A 22,885-nucleotide genomic window follows, 5' to 3' on the forward strand; every position below is an offset into this window, starting at 1 on the left:
GGTTGAATATAACCCGAGCCACCATCTCCCATTGGTTGCACCCAGTAACCAAAGACTCCCTGGAGTCCATAGGAGTGAGTAAGGACCACGTACGGATCCAAGTTGTAGCTCTGAAGATAACCTGCAAAAAAGTTAAGTTGTGTTGTCTGTTAAAAATCATATCATTTCTGCAGTTCCATATAGCCCATAATAACGCACCCGAATACGAGCTGCCGTGATTTGTTCAACCCCAGCTAACCACATCCCAAACAAAGACGCAATATCTACTGGAGGATTGATATTAAAAGCTATATGAATCGTTCTCCAAAGTAACTTGGCAAGTGGGCATTCAAGGAATAAATGTTGTATTGTCTCATCTTGAGCACAAAAACAACACCGCAAATTGCCTACCCATCGCCTCTTAAGTAAGTTGTCCTTTGTGAGTATTACTTGCTTGTGGACAAACCACATAAAAAATTTAATCCGCAAAGGAACCTTAACCTTCCATATATGTAGTGACCTTGAGAGGGGGCCAGAATTAATCAGATCCGTATAAAAAGATTTCACCGTAAATATCCCATTTTTAGTTAACCTCCATTGTGTTGAGTCCAGCATGTCGGAGAGTCGAACTTCAATCAATCTCCGAACCAAGTGCATCCAGGCTGTCCATCTCTCACCCACTAACGTACGTCTGAACTGGATGTTCAAGGGAATAGTTTGAAGGACGATACCTACGTAATCCTCCTTACGTTGCACAATATTGTAGAGGGTGGGATATTGTAAGGCCAGAGGCGTCTCTCCTAACCACGTATCCTCCCAAAATCTTGTTGACATCCCGTTGCTAACCAAGAATTTGACCCTACGAAAGAACATATCCTTCGTTCTCATAAGTCCCTTCCAGAACGGCGAATCAGTCGGTCTGATGGTAACCTGGGCTAGCGTTTTCGAGTGCAAATACTTATTGCGCAGGATTTGAGACCACATGCCCTTCGGCTCTGTCTCTAACCTGTACAACCATTTGCTCATAAGACATTTATTCTTAATTTCCAAGTTCTCAATACCGAGGCCCCCTTGGTCTTTAGGTCGACAAAGGATATCCCATCACGTGAGACAGTATTTCCTCTTGGCCTCATCAGACTGCCAAAAGAAACGAGATCTAAAAAAATCAAGTCGCTTTCGGACCCCTTTCGGAATTTCGAAGAACGAAAGTAAAAACATTGGCATGCTAGTCAATACTGAGTTAATCAAAACTAGCCGACCTCCATATGACATCAACTTGCCCTTCCAGCAGCTGATTTTTTTTTCAATTCGTTCTTCAATACATTTCCATTCTTTATTTTTTTGACTGGGAACTGTAGGGGAAACCCCCACAGCATATCAAAACTTTATTGAAAAAGAGAGAGCAAGTACACGTACAAAGGGGGATTACAAGAGGTAATCAAACTAAGCTAAGGGAAGAAGGAGAAGAAACGAGTTAAAATTTTCCATTCTTTATTGGATAGCTTACGGTGATGAATCGGAATACCCAAGTAACTGAACGGTAAGGCACCTAATTCGCATCCAAACAATTGTCTGTATGTATGTTCTTCGTCTTTGGCCTTCCCAAAACAGAACACCTCACTCTTATAAAAATTGATTTTTAAGCCAGACAATTGTTCGAATAGACACAAGATAAGTTTCATGTTACGTGCCTTAGCCATGTCATGTTCCATGAACAGAATAGTGTCATCAGCATATTGTAGAATGGACATCCCACCATCAACTAGATGAGGAACTAGACCCACTACATGACCATGCTGCTTGGCCCTGCCAATAATGACGGCCAATATATCTGCCACAATATTGAACAGAAGAGGTGACATGGAATCCCCTTGTCTCAACCCCTTATGCGTCTGGAAGTAGTGACCGATGTCATCGTTCACCTTAATTCCGACACTATCTTTCTGGACTTGAGTATCAACTTGGTTCCTCCAGGTTTCACTAAAACCCTTCATGCGGATTGCGTGCTGAAGAAAAGGCCATTTTACTTTATCATAAGCCTTCTCAAAATCCATTTTGAAAATAACAGGGCGCAGCTACCTCTACTGGTGCCGAGTTGCTTCGAATTTCAAGCATTGATGCATCTTTTCTCCAACGAAATTAGCTCTTGTACGTACTGTACTATACTAACATCGCGAGTTGCTTTCAGGCCCTTTTCCTCCCTACTCCTTAACCTGAGTCTTGTCGAGTTATTACTGGAACCATCTCTACATATGTCAGGTCCACAGGTTAACAGACGCAGGCAGCGACAAAACTGCAGTCTTGCGGTCGTTGGCACGCTATGATTCCAAGCGTGTCCATTTCCGCAAGTACCGTGGCGGTAGTGACGAGTTCTCAACCGGGCGAATGGGAGGCCGAAACGTGCGAGGCAGCGGCCAGCCGCGCCTTGAGGTCATCGACTGGTGGTGGTGAAAAGCTGACTCTTATTTTGGGTCTACGAATTCACGGACCCTATGCAAAGCAGACCAACGTGACCTCGCCACGTAAAAATATGATATGCAGCGTGCGGTGTAAGGCCAACTCCAGCGCGGCACCCCATCCGGTCCGACTCCGTTCGTTTGAGACAAAATAAATAGACCACACGGCTCAGCGTGATGGCCTCGATTCATTTGATCCGTTTTGTGTCCGGGCCGATCCATTTCAAACGCAAACATGCGCCGGGTTTGAGTCGCGGCGGATAGCAAACGGACACGTCGCTCGTCCGCTTTGAGGCCTCATGGCATGCGGCCACCTACCTCCCACCGGCCAACATTAATGCGCACGCGCGGTCGGCTCCACCTGTCATCCGCCCAACGAACGGTCGCCGTCCTTCTTAAATGGGAAGCCGTGGACCGGTTGTCGTCCACACCCCCCACTCCAGCCCGTGTTGCCTCCTCGAAACCCGACACGCCCCAAACCCTAGCTCTCCCTCTCCGCGATCTCGTCGGCCGGCCGCCTCGCAGCCATGGGGTTCTGGAACACCGGATGCAAGGGGAAGCACGACCGCGAGGCTGGCTCATCCTCGGGCCGCCGCCGCGGCTCCGTGAAAGAGGAGCCTGCATCACCATCGCGCCGGGCCCCCGCGCCTGCCCATTCACCATCGGCCCTATGGCCGGCGGCGAGCGCGACCAGCAGTACATCAACGCGGATGTATGCCGGCGTTATTGGGAGACGAGGACGCCGCTCCCGTGGAGCGACGTGCGCCTCCCCAATAACTGGCATCTCTTCGCCGATCAGGTGCCGATCCCGACGAGCGGCCGTGCGTGCCGCGAGGAGATCCATCGCCGCCGCCTCCTGCCGGACGACCTGTACTACGACCCCAGGTACGCCCCCCGACTCCGACCTGTGGGACACGTGGTTCCGGGACGAGCACGACACGCGGCGCGCCTTTTTCTTCCCCGGCACCTAGTCGGGGCCGCGGCGGCCACGTTGAGAGCGCGCAGCGGCTGCTCCCCAAGTGTGCGGCCTCACGCCCACGTCGTCGCCTTCACCATCTCCGTCGTCACCACCACCTGCTCGCATGACAGCGGAGGAGGCCCGACTCATGCAACGTGTCATGGAGGACTCCATGCGCACGCACGATGAGCGCCAATGGGAGGGCCTCGAGGAGATGATGGCCCTCTCTGTGGCCCGCGACGTCGCCATCCCCGAGCTGGAGATGGTGTGGACGGAAGAGGTGATGGAGGAGGAGCCCGTGGCCGCGTTCCACCCGGGCCTGATGGGCCAACAGTGGAGCTGGTCGTGCACGGCTCCGGAGATGGCCGACGCCGTGGGGGGCGTGAACTGGTGCCCCACGCCGCCGCGGTCACCGGAGCAGGAGGCGTCGCCACGGGAGGAGGTGGTGCAGGCACCTGCCGCCTTCCAGCCCGCCCCCGTGTACCACTAACCGCTGTCCCACCTCTGGACGCCGCCGGACTACATCGACCTCGTCAGCGACGACGACGACAACGGCGGTCACTGAAAGGCGACAACGGCCACGACATTGACGGGCACAGCAGGTGCGCGCGGGCGGCGGTTTTATTTTGTTTTTTATGTTAATTATGTCTATGTAAACCGTGGAACTGGACCATTTTGTGGAATTTATGTTTTATGTTTTTATGTTTGCGTTTATTTACTTTTTTCAGCATTTCATTTTAGTTTTTGTGTTTTTTTAATCACGTCCACCCCAGACATGATTTGGGGTGCGGCCGCGCGTTGGGCGCACCGACAACCCAACGGCCCCAAGCGGACATGAACGAACCCATTGCCGCCCCAAACGGACGAAATCCAGCCAAACCGGACGTCCGTTTGGGATCGTGCGGTGGCGTTGGCCTAACCTCCCAGGTAGATGGATGCAGAGAATGAACAAACAACTGCTAGTCTACTATTCACGTCGACAGCCTAGCCACGACAAGACTAGCTGACCATGATTTTTTTTTTGTGTGTGAATATTTATCTTACTTATTCGCAAAGAAAAAAGGATATTTATCTTACTCCATCACTGGACGGCATGCCCTTCCTTCCGGCTGGGCCATGGCTACGGAAAATGGCCTCGGACCATTCGAACTGGTCAAGCCTCCATGGGAAATTCAGTCAGGAAAGGAGGCAACGCATGCTCACAATTGGCTTATTAGGGACAAGCAAAAGGGAGGCGTTGGTCTTGTGTGTTTTCAAAGTATGGCGAGCGTAGAATCCAAGGAAGCTTTACGCACATATTTTGGCAAATGGCACGGCCAGTCTTGTCCTAAAAATGGCACGTCCAGGACGGGCGTCCTTCCTGAAGGAAGGAGCGTCTGTTTTCAACAGGTTGTTGAGCCGCAGAAAACAAGAGAAAAGCTAAGATAGGTACTTGGACTTGACTCTCCTGAGTGAGATGAATACGTTATCTACCAGTAGCCGGAAAGAACAACATCACGCCGGCTCAAAAAGTGCCAGTAGTAAAACTTGTCGTGCAAGGGTCCAAACTTGGGATGATTTTGCTGTGGAAAAGGTAGCTCGCCCTTACCTGTCCCACTCATTCAGCCCACTACCACCAGCATTTCACCGCGGTCCACTTTAAAGTCACAATACCAAAATGGTCTCCCTCCCTCCTCTTCGGTGCTTGTAGTTGTCGCTAGATGGTCTACGGATCTAGATGTAATTTTTATTTCTGGTATTCATTGTACTGCCATGATTGAAGATGAATAGATTGAAAGTTTTTCCGAAAAAAAAACAATCAAGCAACCACAGTGATAGATAAACCCATCCATTTGGTCTCAACCGTAGCTTTGTTCTTTTTGAACGATAGCAGGAGAGCTATTATATTCGTTGTAAAGAAGAAGATGGTACAAGGACCCAGACTGCTCGGTTTACTGTAGAAAACCGGGCGAAAACCTGAACAACGGTAAGCCACACCTAGCTTACCAGTAGCTTTGTTCTGAAACCGATACGTTTGTTCAGTTTTCGCTCCCAGGTGGCCAGGTCAGTTCTATGGCGATAGGATAGGAGCATGTGAGTGAGCAACCTTTTGGCATCACCTTCAGCAAGGGAGGTGGTAGCTGTAGCTGTAGAGTAGTTCCCCGGCCAATTAATTGGTGGGCTTAAATCAAGCAACTCCTTGTCACAGGCTGTCAAGTTACTACATTTAAGGTCCACAAAGTTGGGGCACAGCTACAGCACTCCTTTAAGAACATGCATGTGATACTCTACTGCTTTCTGCATAGCCTAGAGGACTAGTATCCCAACTGGATCAGATTGGATATCTCTGTGAAAGGATGCGTAGGAGGGGCAAATTATTGCATTTCGATGGAACCGGAGACCGGAGACTTGCCTACAGTGCTGCCTGGCATCATCCAAGATCTACATATTTCATCATTGTCGCATTGTAGGTAGGTCCAAAGGTTTAGCGTGATGGCGAAAACAGATAAGCACTTGAGATGGTACATACGGGAGCTTTAGCAGTCAGGTTCAGGTCTGCTGCCATGGCTTACAAAAGTGCAAGTCTTGCTAAGATATTTTGTGGTTTATTGGTCAACGGACGAGATGCCATGAGCATTGGTAGGTGCCTAGGATGATTCAACAACTCCTGGTTTTTGTACCCCAGAAAATGAGCTACTCCAGTGTTTTCGAGAAGGAACCTTATGATAACAGAACTTATGCGACAGTAAAAGGCGTTGATGACCTTAAACACTGGGTCTTGAGATAATTTTGCAACTTGGTGTTCTAAAAAAAATAAGGTAAATTTGCAACTTGGAAGTTGGAACGGAAGATTCGGTACAACGAATACAACCCTTTGCGAAGTCTTTGAAAAAAACGAGTTGAAGTTACGACCCATAGTTATCAATTACCCAAGTGCAAAAGGTTTCCTACCATATCGTAGTCGTGTCACATGTTTCCTGATGACAGAAAATTGCTGAGGATGTTGTTTGCGAATCGCTCTTTAGTATGAATAGAAGAAACACATTTCCATTGTTTCCAAAACATATACTTTTTGTTCACCTTTTTGCCCTAAAGCAGATCGAGTCCTCACACGAGTTGGAGTTCACAGAGAGACTTTGATCCTACAAAATACCAAAAAGACTACATCAGTGGTAGCTGCCACATGAAGAACTCCGATGAAAGGAAGCAGATTTTCCAAGCCTATATGTGCAGCTACCCATCTTTGCATATATGATACTCCTACCATTTACATCATAAATGCATTCAAAACATATGGACTTGCAACTATAAGCGAATTGCGTACCTTCTAAATTTCATTCTCAATTTGATCTGGACTTTAAAGATAAGCTGTCACATATACTTTACATGTACTGTCCACTTGTCCTTTTCCCTTCTAAATATTATGGATCAGTTTCATCGTAAATATTTGCAGGCAGCTGCAGCCCTTATGCTTGTGTAAGCAACTGAGCACTTTGCAAACTCTGAAAGCAAAGTGCACAGTAAAGAGTAGAAGAGTGCAATCCAAAATACGGTAAGCACACATATCATAAATAAATTGTTTTTTGCAGCATAGTATGATATTTTATACTGCCTCAGTGATGACTTAGCAATACAATTACACCCTAACAATATACTCACGAGTTTCTTCACAAATGTTAAACCCAGCTAATTTAAGCAAAATGAAGTAATTACTTGATGAATCTTAGAATATACTGTACTAAGCAGAGCGAAATTTTCGGCTTTACTATTTGAATCGTGAACAAGAGTGTTGAAGTGTATATGTGGATTGCGTAGCCCTTTCCATCAGTTCGGACTTTTGGTTGCGTTGGCTAGTGCATGAAGCTTAACAAAGAGAATTTTCTTCAAATAGTAGGTAACAAAATGCATACCACCAGTCAGGTATTCTTCAGAGAACAATTGATCAGTCACGGGCCTACAAATATTGAATCAACTGAATGACATATTTGCCTTTCTTCGTAGTCACGATTTCCCCAATCTACAGGAAATAATGACTTGAAGTAACTCAAGCATATAACAGAGATTTGAAAATGTATTAGACATCTCTAGTAGCATGCATACATCTTCCATAGCATGCTATAATGGGTATTTCTGCATATCATATAATGCAAAGATCTAATTGTCAGCATATATCAACAAACATATTATGAATATAAGTGGACAGCGAAAGGTTGTAATTTTTCCATTTAACATTTTGGAGTATGGTTCACAGAATAAAGAAGGAAAGGATTAAAAAAACAACAAACACTAAACATATAGAATGGGCGGTCCAACTTAACTGCATACAGAATACAATGCAAGGCCCAACATATTCTCAAAAACCTGCACTGGTGGAATGCCTCTGAAGCACCAGAAAAATTGTTCCATCAGCGTAAACTAGGTGCAACAGTAACATCATAATTTTATCCTAATTTGCTCAAGAGAATTCAAGGCTCATCAAACATTTATTCAAAAAGACAATAACTGGTGATTGATTTTACCTTTAATCTCCCCATCCCACTGACAGAAACAACATCCCCAGCCTTGAGGGTAGCTCCACTTTTCGAAACCAGTGACCAATTCACACGAACATCTCCAGAACTTACCAAACAGAAAAGGAAACTTACAATGAATTGCATTGTGCATGGTAATTAGAAAAACCAACAGGCTAACAGCACCGTCCAAAATAAGATAAGAATGTCCAACTATTCATGGTAAGGTAAAGAAAAGCCTTACTGAACATAAAGTAACAAATTAGCAGCTCAAAGTTCATACCTGATCATGCTACCAAGCTTTGTGCGTGATATTTTAAATCCTGCACTGGCCACAGCATCAACCCGAAGTGATGATTCTACAGTTTTAAAAGATTTGGTCCTGCAGTTCAATGGCAGTGCTGAGTAGCTTATTCCAGGGTATTACATCATAAGTTGTTGTGATCTTAAGCATGCAGTATATACACTAAGATCCACGATGACATGTGAAACAAACCTTGGTGGCTCATACTCTATAGCAAGCAAGGGAATCTGGGTGCATGAAACACCAACTTTCCCCACCTGTTCAATAAAATATCATTCAGAGTAAACCATAATTAGAAGAATCTGCACTTCCAACAAGGAAAATGATACTAAAAAAATCATGAACAACAGTCAAAGTTCATGGGGAGATTCTTCGCGGACAAATTTGTGTCAAAACTCACAAATACAAAAGACTAACATAAAAAGAACAAAGATTTTCAGCGATCTAAGCGGACATAAAAATTAGGATCGCAATGTGCTCTAATTTCTTAAAATGTCGAGTAAAAACAAACACATCAGCATGTAATATACAGGTTATGTGCTTTGCATAGCATTGAATGCATGTCACTGAACCATATCTCAGATCTGATCCATTATATAAACATAGGCACATAAGTGGGAGCATGCACATCCAGCTCGCACAAACGAAAAATTGGCAACATAATTTGTGAGATACCTACCTTTTCTAGTGTGGAAGTCAGATAGTCAACAAGCTCTGGATCAACAAGGACCTGAGCACCTCTTTCCCCCTAACAGAAAAGCAAAGAGACAACCCAAATGATGATAAGATGGGAAAAGAAAAACTGGACACGCCTCAGGGAAATGAGTATTTGTGGAAAGTGTGGACCTGTAAAAGTATATCTCCAACTTTCTCCCTTGTAATTCCTGCCCCAAGAATAGCACCGAGAAAGTCACCATGAGAACAGGGTTCCAATCGGAAATTCCCGGAGATGCTAGGAAAGGTTTAAAAGTCAGTTTACATAACAGATAGTGATGGCTACAATATAAATTCTTGAAAACCTCAAAGCAGCAACTACATCTGGGTCACTTCTCATAGAGTCTGGATGCCCAGCTGAAATTCGGCACCGCTCAGCCTAAATGGATATGAAGATGAGAAAAACAAGGTATATAGGTTAATATAAGCTATTATTCACGTAAAAATGGTAGCTATCAACAACTCCTTTGATTGTATTGAATTCCACCTGTGGATAGCCCCCCTGAGCTACTGCTTTGATATCAGCTAACTTTTCAATTGCTAGCATAGCCTCCGCTATGATAGGTGGCGTAAGAAAACTGGTGTGGAAGACATCTCTTCGTTGGGAAGCCCTTTGTGCCTGCATAAGCTTGATGTCAGTACAAATTCATGAACTGAAGAACTAATGATCATGTAACTGTAACCCCAGTAATTTTCTCAATATAAAACAGGGTGATATCCCTTCTCTTGGAAATGGAATAACTACAGTATTGGAACAAATTTACTGAAAAACCATGTAGTAACCTCATGGTACATTGTTAATATGCAAAAAGGCAGTTATGTTATGTTATGTTTCAAGCATCATGTGACACTATAGGGTATCAGGATCAAGTTTGTATTTCCTCCCTACAGCTTATCCGTACATCTATTCACCAATTCTTTAACTCCTGCCACTTGGTTTACCTTGGAAGAAGCAATTTTATTCTCTTCTTACAAAGGCACCAAAGCCAATATGATTGAAAGGTTATGTTTTCACACACCAAATGGACAATTCATCGACTTTTTCTTCATGCTTCAATAGCAAAACAGCTAACAGGAAGCACATCTCATTTCCCCTAAGTTTCATGTACTAAAAATATTCTCTTAGAGAGGAAGCATCAGCCTATTAGAACACAACCTAAAGCTCATGAATAGTGGGAAGAAGTCTCAAATTCCATCGAGGCACAGTTCCTCGATAGGCCAAGTATCCGCACTATCATCAACCATCTAATCTCAGTAAACACATCTAATTTTCCCCTAATTTTTCATGTAACATACCCTCTTAGAGAGGAAGTCTATGAGCCTACTGGAACACAACCTGAAGCTCATGATACTTTCTTAAATTGTGGAAAGAAACCTCAAATTCCATTGAGGCAGTTAATCAAACACCTCGTCCACAAGCCGACTATCCGCATTATCGTCAGCCATCTAATCTCAGCAAGCGAAACATTCAAACATAACTGTTTCACGTCGAACTAGACTCTGACGGAAGCTCAATGGAAAATACAAATGTGCTAGAATGAAGAAAAAGAGATAACCATATCCAGAATGTCCATGACTTCCTCGATTACATGCCTGTGCACGCCCCCCTTAGCAGACGAATCTCCGACTGCGGCCGCCGAGACGGCGAGGGCCACGTCACACCGCCCTGCGCATGGCGACCAAGTATTAGACAAACAGCTCAATCGGAGTATCAGGCCGACCGGGCAATGGGTTAGGGCTTACCTCGCGCGAAGAAGCGGAGTGGTGCGGGGATAGCGCGGCGCGGGCAAGGGAAGTGGAGGAGCCGCCGGAGAGGGCTTGCCAAGGCGACCGCGGCGGCCATCCTTTCTGCAAGCCGACTTGGCCGCCTGTGCTTTGAGCGCTCTGTGATGTGATGTGAGCGTGTCGTGCTTGGTGGCGGTTGCCTAACCGGGTGGGGGATTGTGTATGCCGTCTGTGGCATTTTGTGGACTGTACTCGTGTCGCAGTATCCCCGCCGCCGCCGCCGCGATGAGCACGCTCCTCCGCCGCATCCTCTGCAGCACGCCCGCCGGCGCCTCCCTCTCCCACCGCCTCCCCTTCGCCACCTCCTCCCGCCGCACCCCGCACCGCTTCCGCCGCAGCCACCGCGCGCCCAGCCAGTCGCCGTCTCCCGACGCCGTCTCCGCTGCCATCGCCTCCCTCCCCTCCCGCCTCACACCGGCCGTCCTCGCATCCTCCCTCGCCTCCACCTCCGACCTCCGCCTCCTCTTCCCGCTGCTCACCCACTCCCTCGGCCGGCCCACCTTCCGGCCCGACCCGGGGCCCTTCCTCGTCGCTGTCAAGCGCCTGGGCGCCGCCCAGCTCTACGACGAGTTCGACCGCACCTGCGCCCTCTTCTTCTCCCTCCTCCCCTCGCTCCCGTCCCCGGGGCCCCTCCTCAGGGCCGCCCTCTACTTCTACTGCGAGTTCCGCAAGCTCGGCAAGGCGTTCCACGTCTACACCCTCATGCGCGCCTCCGCCGACCCGGCCGCGCGCCCCGCCGCCGACACCTACCACGCGCTCTTCACCGCGCTGCTGTCGCGCGGGGGCAACGACTCCATGGTGCACTACATGTACATGGACACCGTCTCCGCGCTGTTCCGGCAGATGCTGGAGGAGGGCATCCCGCCGGACACCCGGGCGCTCAACGTGCTCGTCAGGGGCTACGCGCAGTCGCTGCACCTCAACGACGCGCTGCGCGTGTTCCACCAGATGGCGCCCGTCTACGGCTGCGAGCCGGACGGCCTCACGTACAGCTACCTGCTGCGCGGGCTGAGCGCGCAGGGCCGCACCAACAACGCCCGGGAGCTGTTCGAGGAAATGCGGGGCAAAGGGATGATGCCGACGGAGCCGTCCTGCAACGCGTTCGTCAGCGCGCTCGCGGTGGCCGGGGAGGCCGCGGAGGCGGAGCGGGTGATGTGGGATATGGCCAGGGCGGGGGCGGTGGTGGATCATATCACGAGGAGGGCGGTGGTGGAGGAGCTGGGGAGGGCCGGGAAGAGGGAGGACGCTGAAAGAGTGGTCGGGGAGATGGAGGAGATGGGCATGCTCAGAGTCGCCGAGCGGCGAGAGCTCCTGGCTTCGATCCAAGACGACGAGGACGGCGACGATGGCCTGGATGCTGACGAGTGCACGAGAGGTGGTGATCGACGACGACGACAAAGTAGCTAGCACAGAATTCAGCAGGTTGATATCTGCATCGGATGAGTTTTTTTTTTACTATGATTCTCAAGTATCCGTTCATAAATGTAAGATGTTTCAGATATTTCAATATAGACTACATTTGGATTGAAATGAATGAACAAGCACACTGGAACTAAAGCTGTAGAACATCTTATATTTGTGAGGAGGGAGGAACAGAGTCATGTGTGCAATGTGCTCACAACGATACATGCGAGTTGAAAACGTATCGTGTAATTGAATGTTAAGTTTGAAGAGTTTAAATGTCTTGAATTATCACTACGCGCGAACACCACGTCTTCTAAACACATGGTGGAATGAACCAAGGAACTGTCTAGATTCCTTCTTCTCACATTTGTTTTTAACACAATACAGACACAAGTGGGAACGTCTCCTTCTTCTCGTATTGGTGAGTGTAATATGAGCACCAACATTTGAACCTGTTGGTAGAGCTATTGCCGACCCAACTCTACGTACGCTTCTTTGTTCTTTTTTTTTCCTTTTTTTCTTTTTGCGATGGTGCTCTACGTACGGCTTGACGCCATGGCTGTGGCTGCCGCTTCACCTGCCGTGCCAATCGACTCAACCAAGACTCGCAGGCAAATAGTATCACTTACCTGCATATAGCTTGTACCCTTTCATCTTCTGACGAGGTTTTAGTGCAATCCACTGAAATGCAGATAACTCAACAATAACCTGTTTTCTTTTATTCAGATGAAGACTTTTTCGCTCTTGCTTCGACCAAGTTGCTCTTACAAAGTTGCTTTTACGAATCCCACACGGGGTAAGTTTAAGACCAAAACCATGTTTTTGTCAGGCTCATTCTACAGAAAGGGGGGAGATGGAACGGCTCCACTTATTGTTTCTCCCCCAAATGGACCATCTGTAATTTGCTCATTCTTCAGGCTGATCGGACGGAAGCCATTCCAGAGTGTTACCGGTGGACATAGGCACAATCACCCCTAAGCCGTACGTATAAGTTGCAGGCACTTTCCAGGGGCTCCTTCTCAGAACAGTCTTTGATGTGTTCCTTGGGAGACCATAAAAATCTGGCCCATTGAAGCTTGTGAAAGCCTCTAGCTTATCAAGAGCACCGGCCTGAAACAGGACAAAATATGTCCAAGAAACAGATTAGTGGGAAATCCTAACATTTTCATGTCGGATAGAGTAGTTCTTTGCCTGTAAGATTGTGATAGGCTTTTTGTAGCTGAGACAATTATAACAGTAGTTTCTAGTAAGATGATAACGATCCAGGCCAAAGAAAATACTGAACTCCAATATGAGAGAGAGATAGAGAAAAATATATTACCTCTTCAAATACCTTCGCATAAAGAGAAAGAGCAACAGGAGCACTATATATTCCTGCACATCCACAGGAACACTCCTTCATCCGTTTATCATGGGGAGCACTGTCAGTGCCAAGAAAGTATTGTCTGCTCCCACTCGTTACAGCAGAAACGATAGCTTGTCCTGAGATAGAAGATTCAGAGACAGTTAAACACATTGCATGCTGTAGAAAAAAGAAAAGGGGGATTGAGCATATTATCTACCAAGGACATCGCTCGTGCTATCCTACAAATGCAGGTGATAATAAAAGAATGCAACGAAGTCCATAGCCAAGTTCGTGTATTCAAAATTGTAATGCTGGGCAAGAATCTGAATATAATGATCATCAAAAGGAACATGATAATATAATGCAAGAATAGCAATGTTGTAGATATAGTCTTTTCCTGCTGGAATGTCTAAGTCAATGTTTTCTACCAATTATCTCAACAAGAACAATAATTAAAGGTAGGAAGTTGAGCAGAATTAGAGATTTCTTGTGTGTTGTTGAAAAAGCAGAATAAGTGATACGAGACTGGAAAACTTGTGTGGCTTAGGGACACAAGAGTGATCAGAACATACTGTGGGTTTCTCTCTTCAGCACTGGCAAGCAATAATTGTGAGGCTGTAAACCACCCTGAAACAACGCATTCCTGTTTAGAAGGAGATGCTGTGGAGTCACTGTTGCAGCAACATGACCTGAAATCACAACAAAATATAAGAACCATGTATAAGGGCAAACATAAGTATTAAGGGTCATTGTAAAAGCACATACCTTCTTTGCATGATTCTACGAAGTTCACTGCATCCATCGTAGTGATATGTTCCATAACGATTTTCAGCTGTGGAAGTTTTTGTACAAGTGGTGCTAATATTTTCTCAATGAAGACCTTCTCACGGTCAAAGGTGTCTACATGAGGATCTGTGACTTCTCCATGAACCTGAAGGAAATGAAAAAATAGCCATAAAGGCGACTATGTTGGCATTGACCGTACAGGAATCAATATTACTAACTCTGACAAACATCTTTTTGATAAGTTCGGTATTGTCAAGGCAACAAATGACAAGCCCAGTTAACATCTGAAGTAAAACTAGAGACCAACTTGGCAGATGAACCAAAACTTTGGGATTCTGTGTAGGGAGGAGAACAATAACTACTTACAAGTAAAGGCATTTCCTGCTTGACCATCTCTTCAAGGACAGGCAAGCATTTCCCCAAAATATCAGTTACGCCATCTTGGGAGTTAGTAGTTGCTCCAGCAGGATACAACTTGACAGCAAAAACCACAGCACTCTTTCCTACAAACATGGCATGCAATATAAACATTATGATTCATCATCATTTCATAATTTATGAGTAATGACTGAAGGAGGAGCATAACATTTACAAGATGACCCAGAATCGTTAAGGGAATAATTGTAATCACATTAATCAAGCTTATTCTAGCTTTTAACACACACCAACAATGTGGTAACAAACTCATCGCGCAAATTCACATCAACAATAACAAACAATAGGGCTCACTACAAACTTGGTTTTTCGCTAGTTGGGAGACAGATATAGATATTCGATAATCATGAGATGCAACAATGAAGTACAAACAGCAAAAAAAAGGAACAGCTAAAGAACAAACTGCGGTGGGGAGAATCCATACTTGCGACCTTGATTTCCTCTGGGCTAGTGCTGTCCGTGAGGTAGAGCGTCATGAGCGGCACAAAGCTGCTCCCGGGAGGCAGCGCCTTGAGGATCTCATCTCTGTACGCGATCGCACGTGCCGTTGTCGTAACCGGTGGCTTCAGGTTGGGCATCACGATGGCTCTCTCAAAGTGCCTAGCGCTGCCACAGAGCACACAGCAAAACACACAGCCACCCTGCCTGTTATGTTCGTTCAGGCATTGCACCGAACAGTAAGAGTGCGTTAGCACAAGGAGCAAACCTGTGGGGGAGCACCGTGGCCATCACGTCGCCGTCACGGAGGTGGAGGTGCCAGTCGTCTGGGCGCGTGATGGTGAGCTCCTGCGGCGCCGAGGAGGCCATGGCGCTCGCCCTCGTGCTCGGGCGGTGGCGAGGAGGGTGGACTCGGACCCGGTGCGGGGGCGACGGCCGCAGCGAGGAGACCAGAGGCTTCAGATGCGGGTTCGCGGAGGCGACGGTGGTGATCGCGGCCTGCATTGACTTGGCGGCTTTATTCGTATTCGGTTTTGGCCCTCCTCCGGTGGCGAGTCCGGCGTGGAGCAGCAAGAGGCGTGGGCGTTTAGGTAGGTAGAAACCGAGATTCGGTTGGTGTAGTTCGGTGTTCGGCTCGGTTAAGTAATTTCGAACCCAAAATGACGAACGAAAGGCTCGGTTTTCAGATTCTGCCGAAGTAACCGGAGCTCCCCCGCCGTGTGCGGGCGTGCAGCGACGTAGGTAGAGGCAGCGCACTACGGGTCTAGGGTGGTCGGCGGCTGGAAAGTAGCAGAGAAGGCGCTGTTTGGATACTGTAACTTCTAACTTAGAGGCTAGAGGTTAGAGCTAGATTCTAATCCTAAACTTACTTTAACTAAAGAGGTGTTTGGATGACAAGGTTAGATTAACAATAAATGCTCTTTCTCAATCATTTGGCTACTTCGGACCCTATTTCCTGCCGGATTTGGCAGAGCGAGCCCTGGCCGAGGCAGACGGGGACGCGCCCGGCAAGGAGCCGCGTTGGCCTCTCGTGTAGCCCGCCGACCGAATCCGCCGCCCCTGCGCAAGGAGTCGCGCTGGCCGAGGCCGACGGGGACGGGCCGCGCAAGGAGCCGCGACTGCTTACCGGCGGACGAACGGGCCACGGGGAGACGAGGGGGTATGCTGCGGGGAGAGTGAGAGAAAAAAAATGTTTTTTAGTGGTCCCAAGAAGAACTAACCCAAAGAAGCACCTCTTGGTGGGTTAGATTTTTTGGATGGGTTAGATGCATCTAACCCAAACTAACCCTCCTGTTTGGATATTTTTGGGTTAGTTGAGTCCAAACTAACCCAAACTAACTCTAACTCATGGAACCAAACAGGGCCAAGGTGGGGAAAGAGCCGAGACAGGAGGCCCGCAAGAAAAAAGAGGCAGACTGGAGGCGGCACGACGAGAGTGGCGAGCGTGCATGCTGGCCGTGCGCCTGGCTGGTGTGTTGCGTTGTGCGTGAAGGCGATGGCCAAGGCATGGGTGTTTCATTCTTTGAGCAAAGTGCGTGGGGAATGGGCAGCAGGAGTAGCTGTGGCGGCTGCTGCGGTGGGTTGTATAAACCCGATCAAGCCGGGCCGGGCTTGGCAAAGCCCGAAGTAAAAAATCCCAAGCCCGAGCCCATCCCGAAGCATATGAACAGTAACATTTTTATTAAAAAATAATATTATGATATTATACCTATATTTGGAATAAATATATATATATATGGTCATTTCGGGCAGGCTTCGGGGGGAGAAGTAGAGCCCAAGCCCGGCCCTGGCCAAATGGCTCAGGCAGGCATGGCACGGCCTGGGTTATACGGGCCAGGCAAGACACGACCTACCCATGCATGCCAAGTACATGGGCCTTGTCAGGCCGACATGCGTGCTGCCCTCCCTGGCGCACACACAACCGCCTTCTTACACGGACCGGCACGACAGACCGTTTAGCCCGCTAGATCGCGTAGAATTCAACCTATTGGGTTGTTTTGGGCCTATATTCAGCCTATTAGACTGGATAAATAATAATAAAACTAAACATGTGGTGTTGTGCCAGCACTCGCGGCCTAGGCACAACCCTAGGCGGGCCATGTGCCGGCACGAACAAACTATAAATGTCTCGGGCCATGCCACGTGTGACATGCAAGTGGGCTATCATGCCGGGCACGCTAAGACCGGACCATTTGGCATTCTCGCGTCTCGAAGACTATATCTGGTTGACCATGAGTATAGCTTCTGTCTCGCTGAAGGATTTCTCCCTACATGTACCTACCGGGTCGGCCCATTTGCAATTTTTTTTGTCGCTAGGTTTCGATCGCGTGAGTTTGTTGGGTTTCGTTCGCTTGGTTTCGATGGGTTTCCTTCGCTAGGATTTTTCTGGTTTTTATCTTTTTTTTTCCTTTTTCTATTTTAACTCCCTCACTGGTTTTTTTTGTTTTTCTTTGTTTTTTCATTGGTTTTCTTTGTTTTCATCCCAATTTTTACTGGTTTTATTCTTTCTTTTTGCATCATTTTTCTTCTTTTCTTTCTTGGTTTCACTGGTCCTTTTTTCTTTTTTCCTTTTTGTTTATTTGTCTGTTTACATTGGGTTTTTTAACACATGTCTTCTTTTTTATACATATTGAACATTTCTTGAATACAATATGTACACTAATCTTAAATAGATATACTGAACATTTTTTTAATACATGGTCAAAAATGAAATACACATTCAAAATTTTGAAAATACATGATTAACATTTTTTAAACATATATATTTTATGTCTACCTTTCCATAAACACTGTACATTTTTCTGTACATTAGGGACAGTTTTATACACTAGTTTAACATTTTTCAAATCGATGATTAACATTTTTAACACATATGCTTTTTGACGTCTACTTTTTCATACATATCGTACATTTTTTGTATACACCAGGAACATTTTTTATATACACATTTAACATTTTCTAAATACATGATTAACATTTTTTCCAATATATGTTAAATATCTACTTTTTATACATGTTGTACATTTGTCGTATACATTAAAGAAATTTTATCCACGTTTAACATTTTTAGATAAATGATTACATTTTGAAGTATATTTTGATGTATGCTTTTTCATATACATTTTATATTTTTGTATATGTTTTTCTTATATATCAGAAACATTTTTCTTTATACATTTAACATTTTCAAATGCAGAATTAATATTTTTGAATATTTATGTAAAGTGTTTTTTGTAGTATATATAATATCTGGAAGTATAAAAAAGAATCAAAAAAGGAAAAGAAAAAAGTGAAAAAAAACAAAGAAACGAGTGCTTTGAGGCCTATGGCCACCCACGCATTGGGTCGGCCCAATCTGGAGCTCGCTACACGTGAAACTAGTTTTTGTCTCGTGTGAACCGAGACATAGCTTCGCCCGTTTGGCATTGTGTCTCGCTAACTCTACCGATGACGGGTGCCAAAGAGCCTAGGAGGGGGAATGGCCAACATGATTTGGGCCCGATTCAGTGATCACCTATGTCTCAGTATGTATGGTTAGTTTGTGTCAAATGCATAGATTAAAAAACCGGCAAATGTAAAAGCTGATAATTATGTTGGTTTTAGTTCGGCATTTGATTTGTCGGTTGTCACGCCAAGACACAAGATACCGGGGAGTGAGCGGGAAGGTTAATGATGCAGGTGAGGTGATGACCGATCTCGGCGTGCGTCGGGTCGGCGGCTTGCCACAACGCCATGCTTGAGTGCGTGAGGGCATTACGTAATGTTTTATGTCAATTAATGCATCGAAAGGGCCCCTGCTCGCCCCCTTCTCTCCCCCACTAAGACTAGGCCCCATTAGTGGGAAAAGGGAATGGGCGCACCAAGCCCTACAAAGGTTCGCACAAACCTAGGGGGGTTGCCCCATATATAAAGGAGGCAATTGGAATGGCCACATGACCCGTTCTGATCTGGTTGCGGTCCCCTTCCTTCACCTTAATATGTCCATAGTTTTATGGTTGCTACCCAAGGCTGCTAGTACCACCCTGTGACGCATGATTCATGTTGTCGTAAGTGTGTATACATTGGACGCATGACCACTGAAAGCGCAGGTTTACTTCCAGAGGGGGCTGAATGGGAGATTTTTAGAAATTCGTCAAACTTTGATGAATTTGATGAAGATCATGAAGGAAATATGCCCTAGAGGCAATAATAAAGTTGTTATTTATATTTCCTTATATCATGATAAATGTTTATTATTCATGCTAGAATTGTATTAACCAAAAACTTAGTACATGTGTGAATACATAGACAAACATAGTGTCCCTAGTATGCCTCTACTAGACTAGCTCGTTAATCAAAGATGGTTAAGTTTCCTAGCCATAGACATGTGTTGTCATTTGATGAACGGGATCACATCATTAGAGAATGATGTGATGGACAAGACCCATCCGTTAGCTTAGCACTATGATCGTTTAGTTTATTGCTATTGCTTTCTTCATGACTTATACATGTTCCTATGACTATGAGATTATGCAACTCCCGAATACCGGAGGAACACTTAGTGTGCTATCAAACGTCACAAGTAACTGGGTGATTACAAAGATGCTCTACAGGTGTCTCCGGTGGTGTTTGTTGAGTTGTCATAGATCGAGATTAGGATTTGTCACTCCGATTGTCGGAGAGGTATCTTTGGGCCCTCTCGGTAATGTACATAACTATAAGCCTTGCAAGCAATGTGACTAATGAGTTAGTTGCGGGATGATGCATTACGGAACGAGTAAAGAGACTTGCCGGTAACGAGATTGAACTAGGTATGGTGATACCGACGATCGAATCACGGGCAAGTAACATACCGATGACAAAGGGAACAACGTATGTTGTTATGCGGTTTGACCGATAAAGATCTTCGTAGAATATGTAGGAGCCAATATGAACATCCAGGTTCCGCTATTGGTTATTGACCGGAGATGTGTCTCGGTCATGTCTACATAGTTCTCGAACCCGTAGGTCCGCACGCTTAACGCTCGATGATGATTGTATTATGAGTTATGTGATTTGATGTACCGAAGTTTTTTCGGAGTCCCGGATGAGATCACGGACATGACGAGGAGTCTCGAAAAGGTCGAGACATAAAAATTGATATATTGGACCATGTTATTCGGACACCGGAAGTGTTCCGGATGGTTTCGGGTAAAACCGGAGTGCCAGAGGGGTTACCGGAAACCCCCGGGGGAACTAATGGGCCATCATGGGCCCTATTGGAGAGAGAGGAGGGCAGCCAGGGCAGGCCGCGCCCCCCCTTGGAGTCCGAATTGGACAAGGGAAGGGGAGGGGACGGCGCCCCCCTTTCTTACTCCCTCTCCTTCTCCTTCCTTCCCCCTCTCTCCCTCTTGGTGGAATCCTACTAGGACTTGGAGTCCTAGTAGGACTCCCCTCCTTGGGCGCGCCCCCGAGGGCCGACCGGCCTCCTCCCTCCCTCCTTTATATACGTGGGGAGGGGGGCACCCTAGAACACACAAGTTGATCTTTTAGCCGTGTGCGGTGCCCCCCTCCACAGAAACACACCTCGGTCATATCGTCGTAGTGCTTAGGCGAAGCCCTGCGCCTGTAACTTCATCATCACCGTCACCACGACGTCGTGCTGACAAAACTCTCCCTCGGCCTCAACTGGATCAAGAGTTCGAGGGACGTCACCGAGCTGAACGTGTGTAGATCGCGGAGGTGCCGTGCGTTCGATACTTGGATCGGTTGCATCGCGAAGACGTTCGACTACATCAACCGCGTTACTAAACGCTTCCGCTTTTGGTCTACGAGGGTACGTGGACACACTCTCCCCGCTCATTGCTATGCTTCTCCTAGATAGATCTTGCGTGATCGTAGGAATTTTTTTGAAATACTATGTTCCCCAATAGTGGCATCCGAGCCAGGTCTATGCGTAGATGTTATATGCACGAGTAGAACACAAAGAGTTGTGGGCGATAATAGTCATACTGCTTACCAGCATGTCATACTTTGATTTGGCGGTATTGTTGGATGAAGCGGCCCAGACCGACATTACATGACCGCGTTCATGAGACTGGTTCTACCGCCGTACTTCGCACACAGGTGGCTAGTGGGTGTCTGTTTCTCCAACTTTAGTTGAATCGAGTGTGACTACACCCGGTCCTTGTTGAAGGTTAAAACAGCACACTTGACGAAAAATCGTTGTGGTTTTGATGCGTAGGTAAGAATGGTTCTTGCTAAGCCCGTAGAAGCCATGTAAAACTTTCAACAACAAAGTAGAGGACGTCTAACTTGTTTTTGCAGGGCTTGCTGTGATGTGATATGGTCAAGACGTGATGATATATAAATTGTTGTATGAGATGATCATGTCTTGTAAAAATTATCGGCAACTGGCAGGAGCCTTATGGTTGTCGCTTTATTGTATGAAATGCAATCGCCATGTAATTGCTTTACTTTATCACTAAGCGGTAGCGATAGTCGTAGAAGCAATAGTTGGCGAGACGACAACGATGCTTCGATGGAGATCAAGGTGTCAAGCCGGTGACAATGGTGATCATGACGGTTCTTAAGAGATGGAGATCAAAGGCACAAGATGATGATGGCCATGTCATATCACTTATATTGATTGCATGTGATGTTTATCCTTTATGCATCTTATTTTGCTTAGTACGGTGGTAGCATTATAAGATGATCTCTCACTAAATTTCAAGGTACAAGTGTTCTCCCTGAGTATGCACCGTTGCTACAGTTCGTCGTGCCGAGACACCACGTGATGATCGGGTGTGATAAGCTCTATGTTCACATACAACAGGTGCAAGCCAGTTTTGCATACGCAGAATACTCGAGTTAAACTTGACGAGCCTTGCATATACAGATATGGCCTTGGAACACTGAGACTGAAATGTCGAGCATGAATCATATAGTAGATATGATCAACATAGTGATGTTCACCATTGAAAACTACTCCATCTCACGTGATGATCAGACATGGTTTAGTTGATATGGATCACGTGATCACTTAGATGATTAGAGGGATGTCTATCTAAGTGGGAGTTCTTAAGTAATATGATTAATTGAACTTTAATTTATCATGAACTTAGTACATGATAGTATTTTGCATGTCTATGTTGTTGTAGATAAATGGCCTGTGCTACTGTTCCGTTGAATTTTAATGCGTTCCTAGAGAACGCTAAGTTGAAAGATGATGGTAGCAACTACACGGACTGGGTCCGTTGAGGGAGTCCTGGATTAGGGAGTCCTCGGGCCTCCGGGCTATGTGACGTGGGCCGGACTGATGGGCCGTGAAGATGTAAGACGGAAGGCTTTCCCCCGTGTCCGGATGGGACTCTCCTTTGCGTGGATGGCAAGCTTGGCATTCGGATATGTAGATTCCTTTCCCTGTAAACTGACTCTGTACAACCCTAGGTCCCTCCGGTGTCTATATAAATCGGAGGGTTTAGTCCATAGAGGCAATCATAATCATACAGGCTGGACATCTAGGGTTTAGCCATTACGATCTCGAGGTAGATCAACTCTTGTAACCCCTATACTCATCAAAGTCAATCAAGCAGGAAGTAGGGTATTACCTCCATTAAGAGGGCCCGAACCTAGGTAAACATCGTGTCCCTGTCTCCTGTTACCTTCGATCCTAAGAAGCATAGTTCGGGACCCCCTACCCGAGATCTGCCGGTTTTGACACCGACATTGGTGCTTTCATTGAGAGTTCCACTGTGTCGTCGTCGAAAGGCTCGATGGCTCCATCGATCACCTGCAACAATACTACCATGAAGGAGATTTTTCTCCCCGGCC

The 22,885-nt window shown here is 46.5% G+C and overlaps 3 protein-coding genes across 6 annotated transcripts; 1 reads left to right on the top strand and 2 right to left on the bottom strand.

Annotated features, from left to right (window-relative positions):
- Positions 1 to 6,175: 6,175 nt before the first annotated feature.
- On the bottom strand, positions 6,176 to 10,917 carry LOC109771680 (uncharacterized). Of its 4 annotated transcripts, XR_002234925.4 has the most exons (13): positions 10,645 to 10,917; positions 10,458 to 10,567; positions 9,389 to 9,520; positions 9,207 to 9,280; positions 9,034 to 9,139; positions 8,867 to 8,935; positions 8,380 to 8,444; positions 8,167 to 8,265; positions 7,893 to 7,992; positions 7,284 to 7,390; positions 6,698 to 6,875; positions 6,454 to 6,515; positions 6,176 to 6,350 (listed from the first exon to the last, which is right to left on the bottom strand). XR_002234925.4 is itself a non-coding variant. In XM_020330379.4 (11 exons), the coding sequence occupies exons 1-10, from the start codon at positions 10,862 to 10,864 to the stop codon at positions 7,328 to 7,330; spliced, it is 1,038 nt and encodes a 345-aa protein (XP_020185968.1). In that variant the 5' UTR covers positions 10,865 to 10,917; the 3' UTR covers positions 6,176 to 6,515; positions 7,284 to 7,327. The 4 variants fall into 4 exon arrangements, 1 of the variants encoding a protein (XP_020185968.1); XR_002234926.4 differs by lacking the exon at positions 6,698 to 6,875; XR_002234923.4 differs by having other exon boundaries at positions 6,176 to 6,515.
- Positions 10,849 to 12,327, top strand: LOC109771679 (pentatricopeptide repeat-containing protein At2g27800, mitochondrial). The gene has a single exon (XM_020330378.4). The coding sequence runs from the start codon at positions 10,849 to 10,851 to the stop codon at positions 12,091 to 12,093; it is 1,245 nt and encodes a 414-aa protein (XP_020185967.1). The 3' UTR covers positions 12,094 to 12,327.
- Positions 12,328 to 12,787: 460 nt separating this feature from the next.
- LOC109771678 (dihydroorotase, mitochondrial) lies at positions 12,788 to 15,888 on the bottom strand. Its single transcript, XM_020330377.4, has 7 exons — positions 15,363 to 15,888; positions 15,081 to 15,262; positions 14,588 to 14,724; positions 14,201 to 14,366; positions 14,008 to 14,124; positions 13,412 to 13,572; positions 12,788 to 13,200 (listed from the first exon to the last, which is right to left on the bottom strand). Exons 1-7 carry the CDS (start codon positions 15,596 to 15,598, stop codon positions 12,997 to 12,999), a joined length of 1,203 nt encoding a protein of 400 aa, XP_020185966.1. The 5' UTR covers positions 15,599 to 15,888; the 3' UTR covers positions 12,788 to 12,996.
- Between the last annotated feature and the right edge of the window lie 6,997 nt (positions 15,889 to 22,885).

The sequence above is a fragment of the Aegilops tauschii genome, chromosome 3 (assembly GCF_002575655.3).
Source record: "Aegilops tauschii subsp. strangulata cultivar AL8/78 chromosome 3, Aet v6.0, whole genome shotgun sequence".
Classification (NCBI taxonomy): Eukaryota; Viridiplantae; Streptophyta; class Magnoliopsida; order Poales; family Poaceae; genus Aegilops; species Aegilops tauschii.

Excerpts from the sequence above, each read along its gene's own strand:
- LOC109771679 (XM_020330378.4), top strand. The coding sequence starts at position 10,849 with ATGCCGTCTGTGGCATTTTGTGGACTGTACTCGTGTCGCAGTATCCCC.
- LOC109771678 (XM_020330377.4), bottom strand. The coding sequence starts at position 15,598 with ATGCAGGCCGCGATCACCACCGTCGCCTCCGCGAACCCGCATCTGAAG. Across the intron at positions 14,367-14,587 it reads AGCAGGAAATGCCTTTACTT|GTTCATGGAGAAGTCACAGA; the intron begins GTAAGTAGTTAT and ends CATTTCCTTCAG. Across the intron at positions 13,573-14,007 it reads GCTGAAGAGAGAAACCCACA|GACAAGCTATCGTTTCTGCT; the intron begins GTATGTTCTGAT and ends CTTCTATCTCAG.
- LOC109771680 (XM_020330379.4), bottom strand. The coding sequence starts at position 10,864 with ATGCCACAGACGGCATACACAATCCCCCACCCGGTTAGGCAACCGCCA. Across the intron at positions 9,521-10,457 it reads TCATGGACATTCTGGATATG|GCACAAAGGGCTTCCCAACG; the intron begins GTTATCTCTTTT and ends AAGCTTATGCAG. Across the intron at positions 8,266-8,379 it reads ATAGAGTATGAGCCACCAAG|GACCAAATCTTTTAAAACTG; the intron begins GTTTGTTTCACA and ends ATTGAACTGCAG.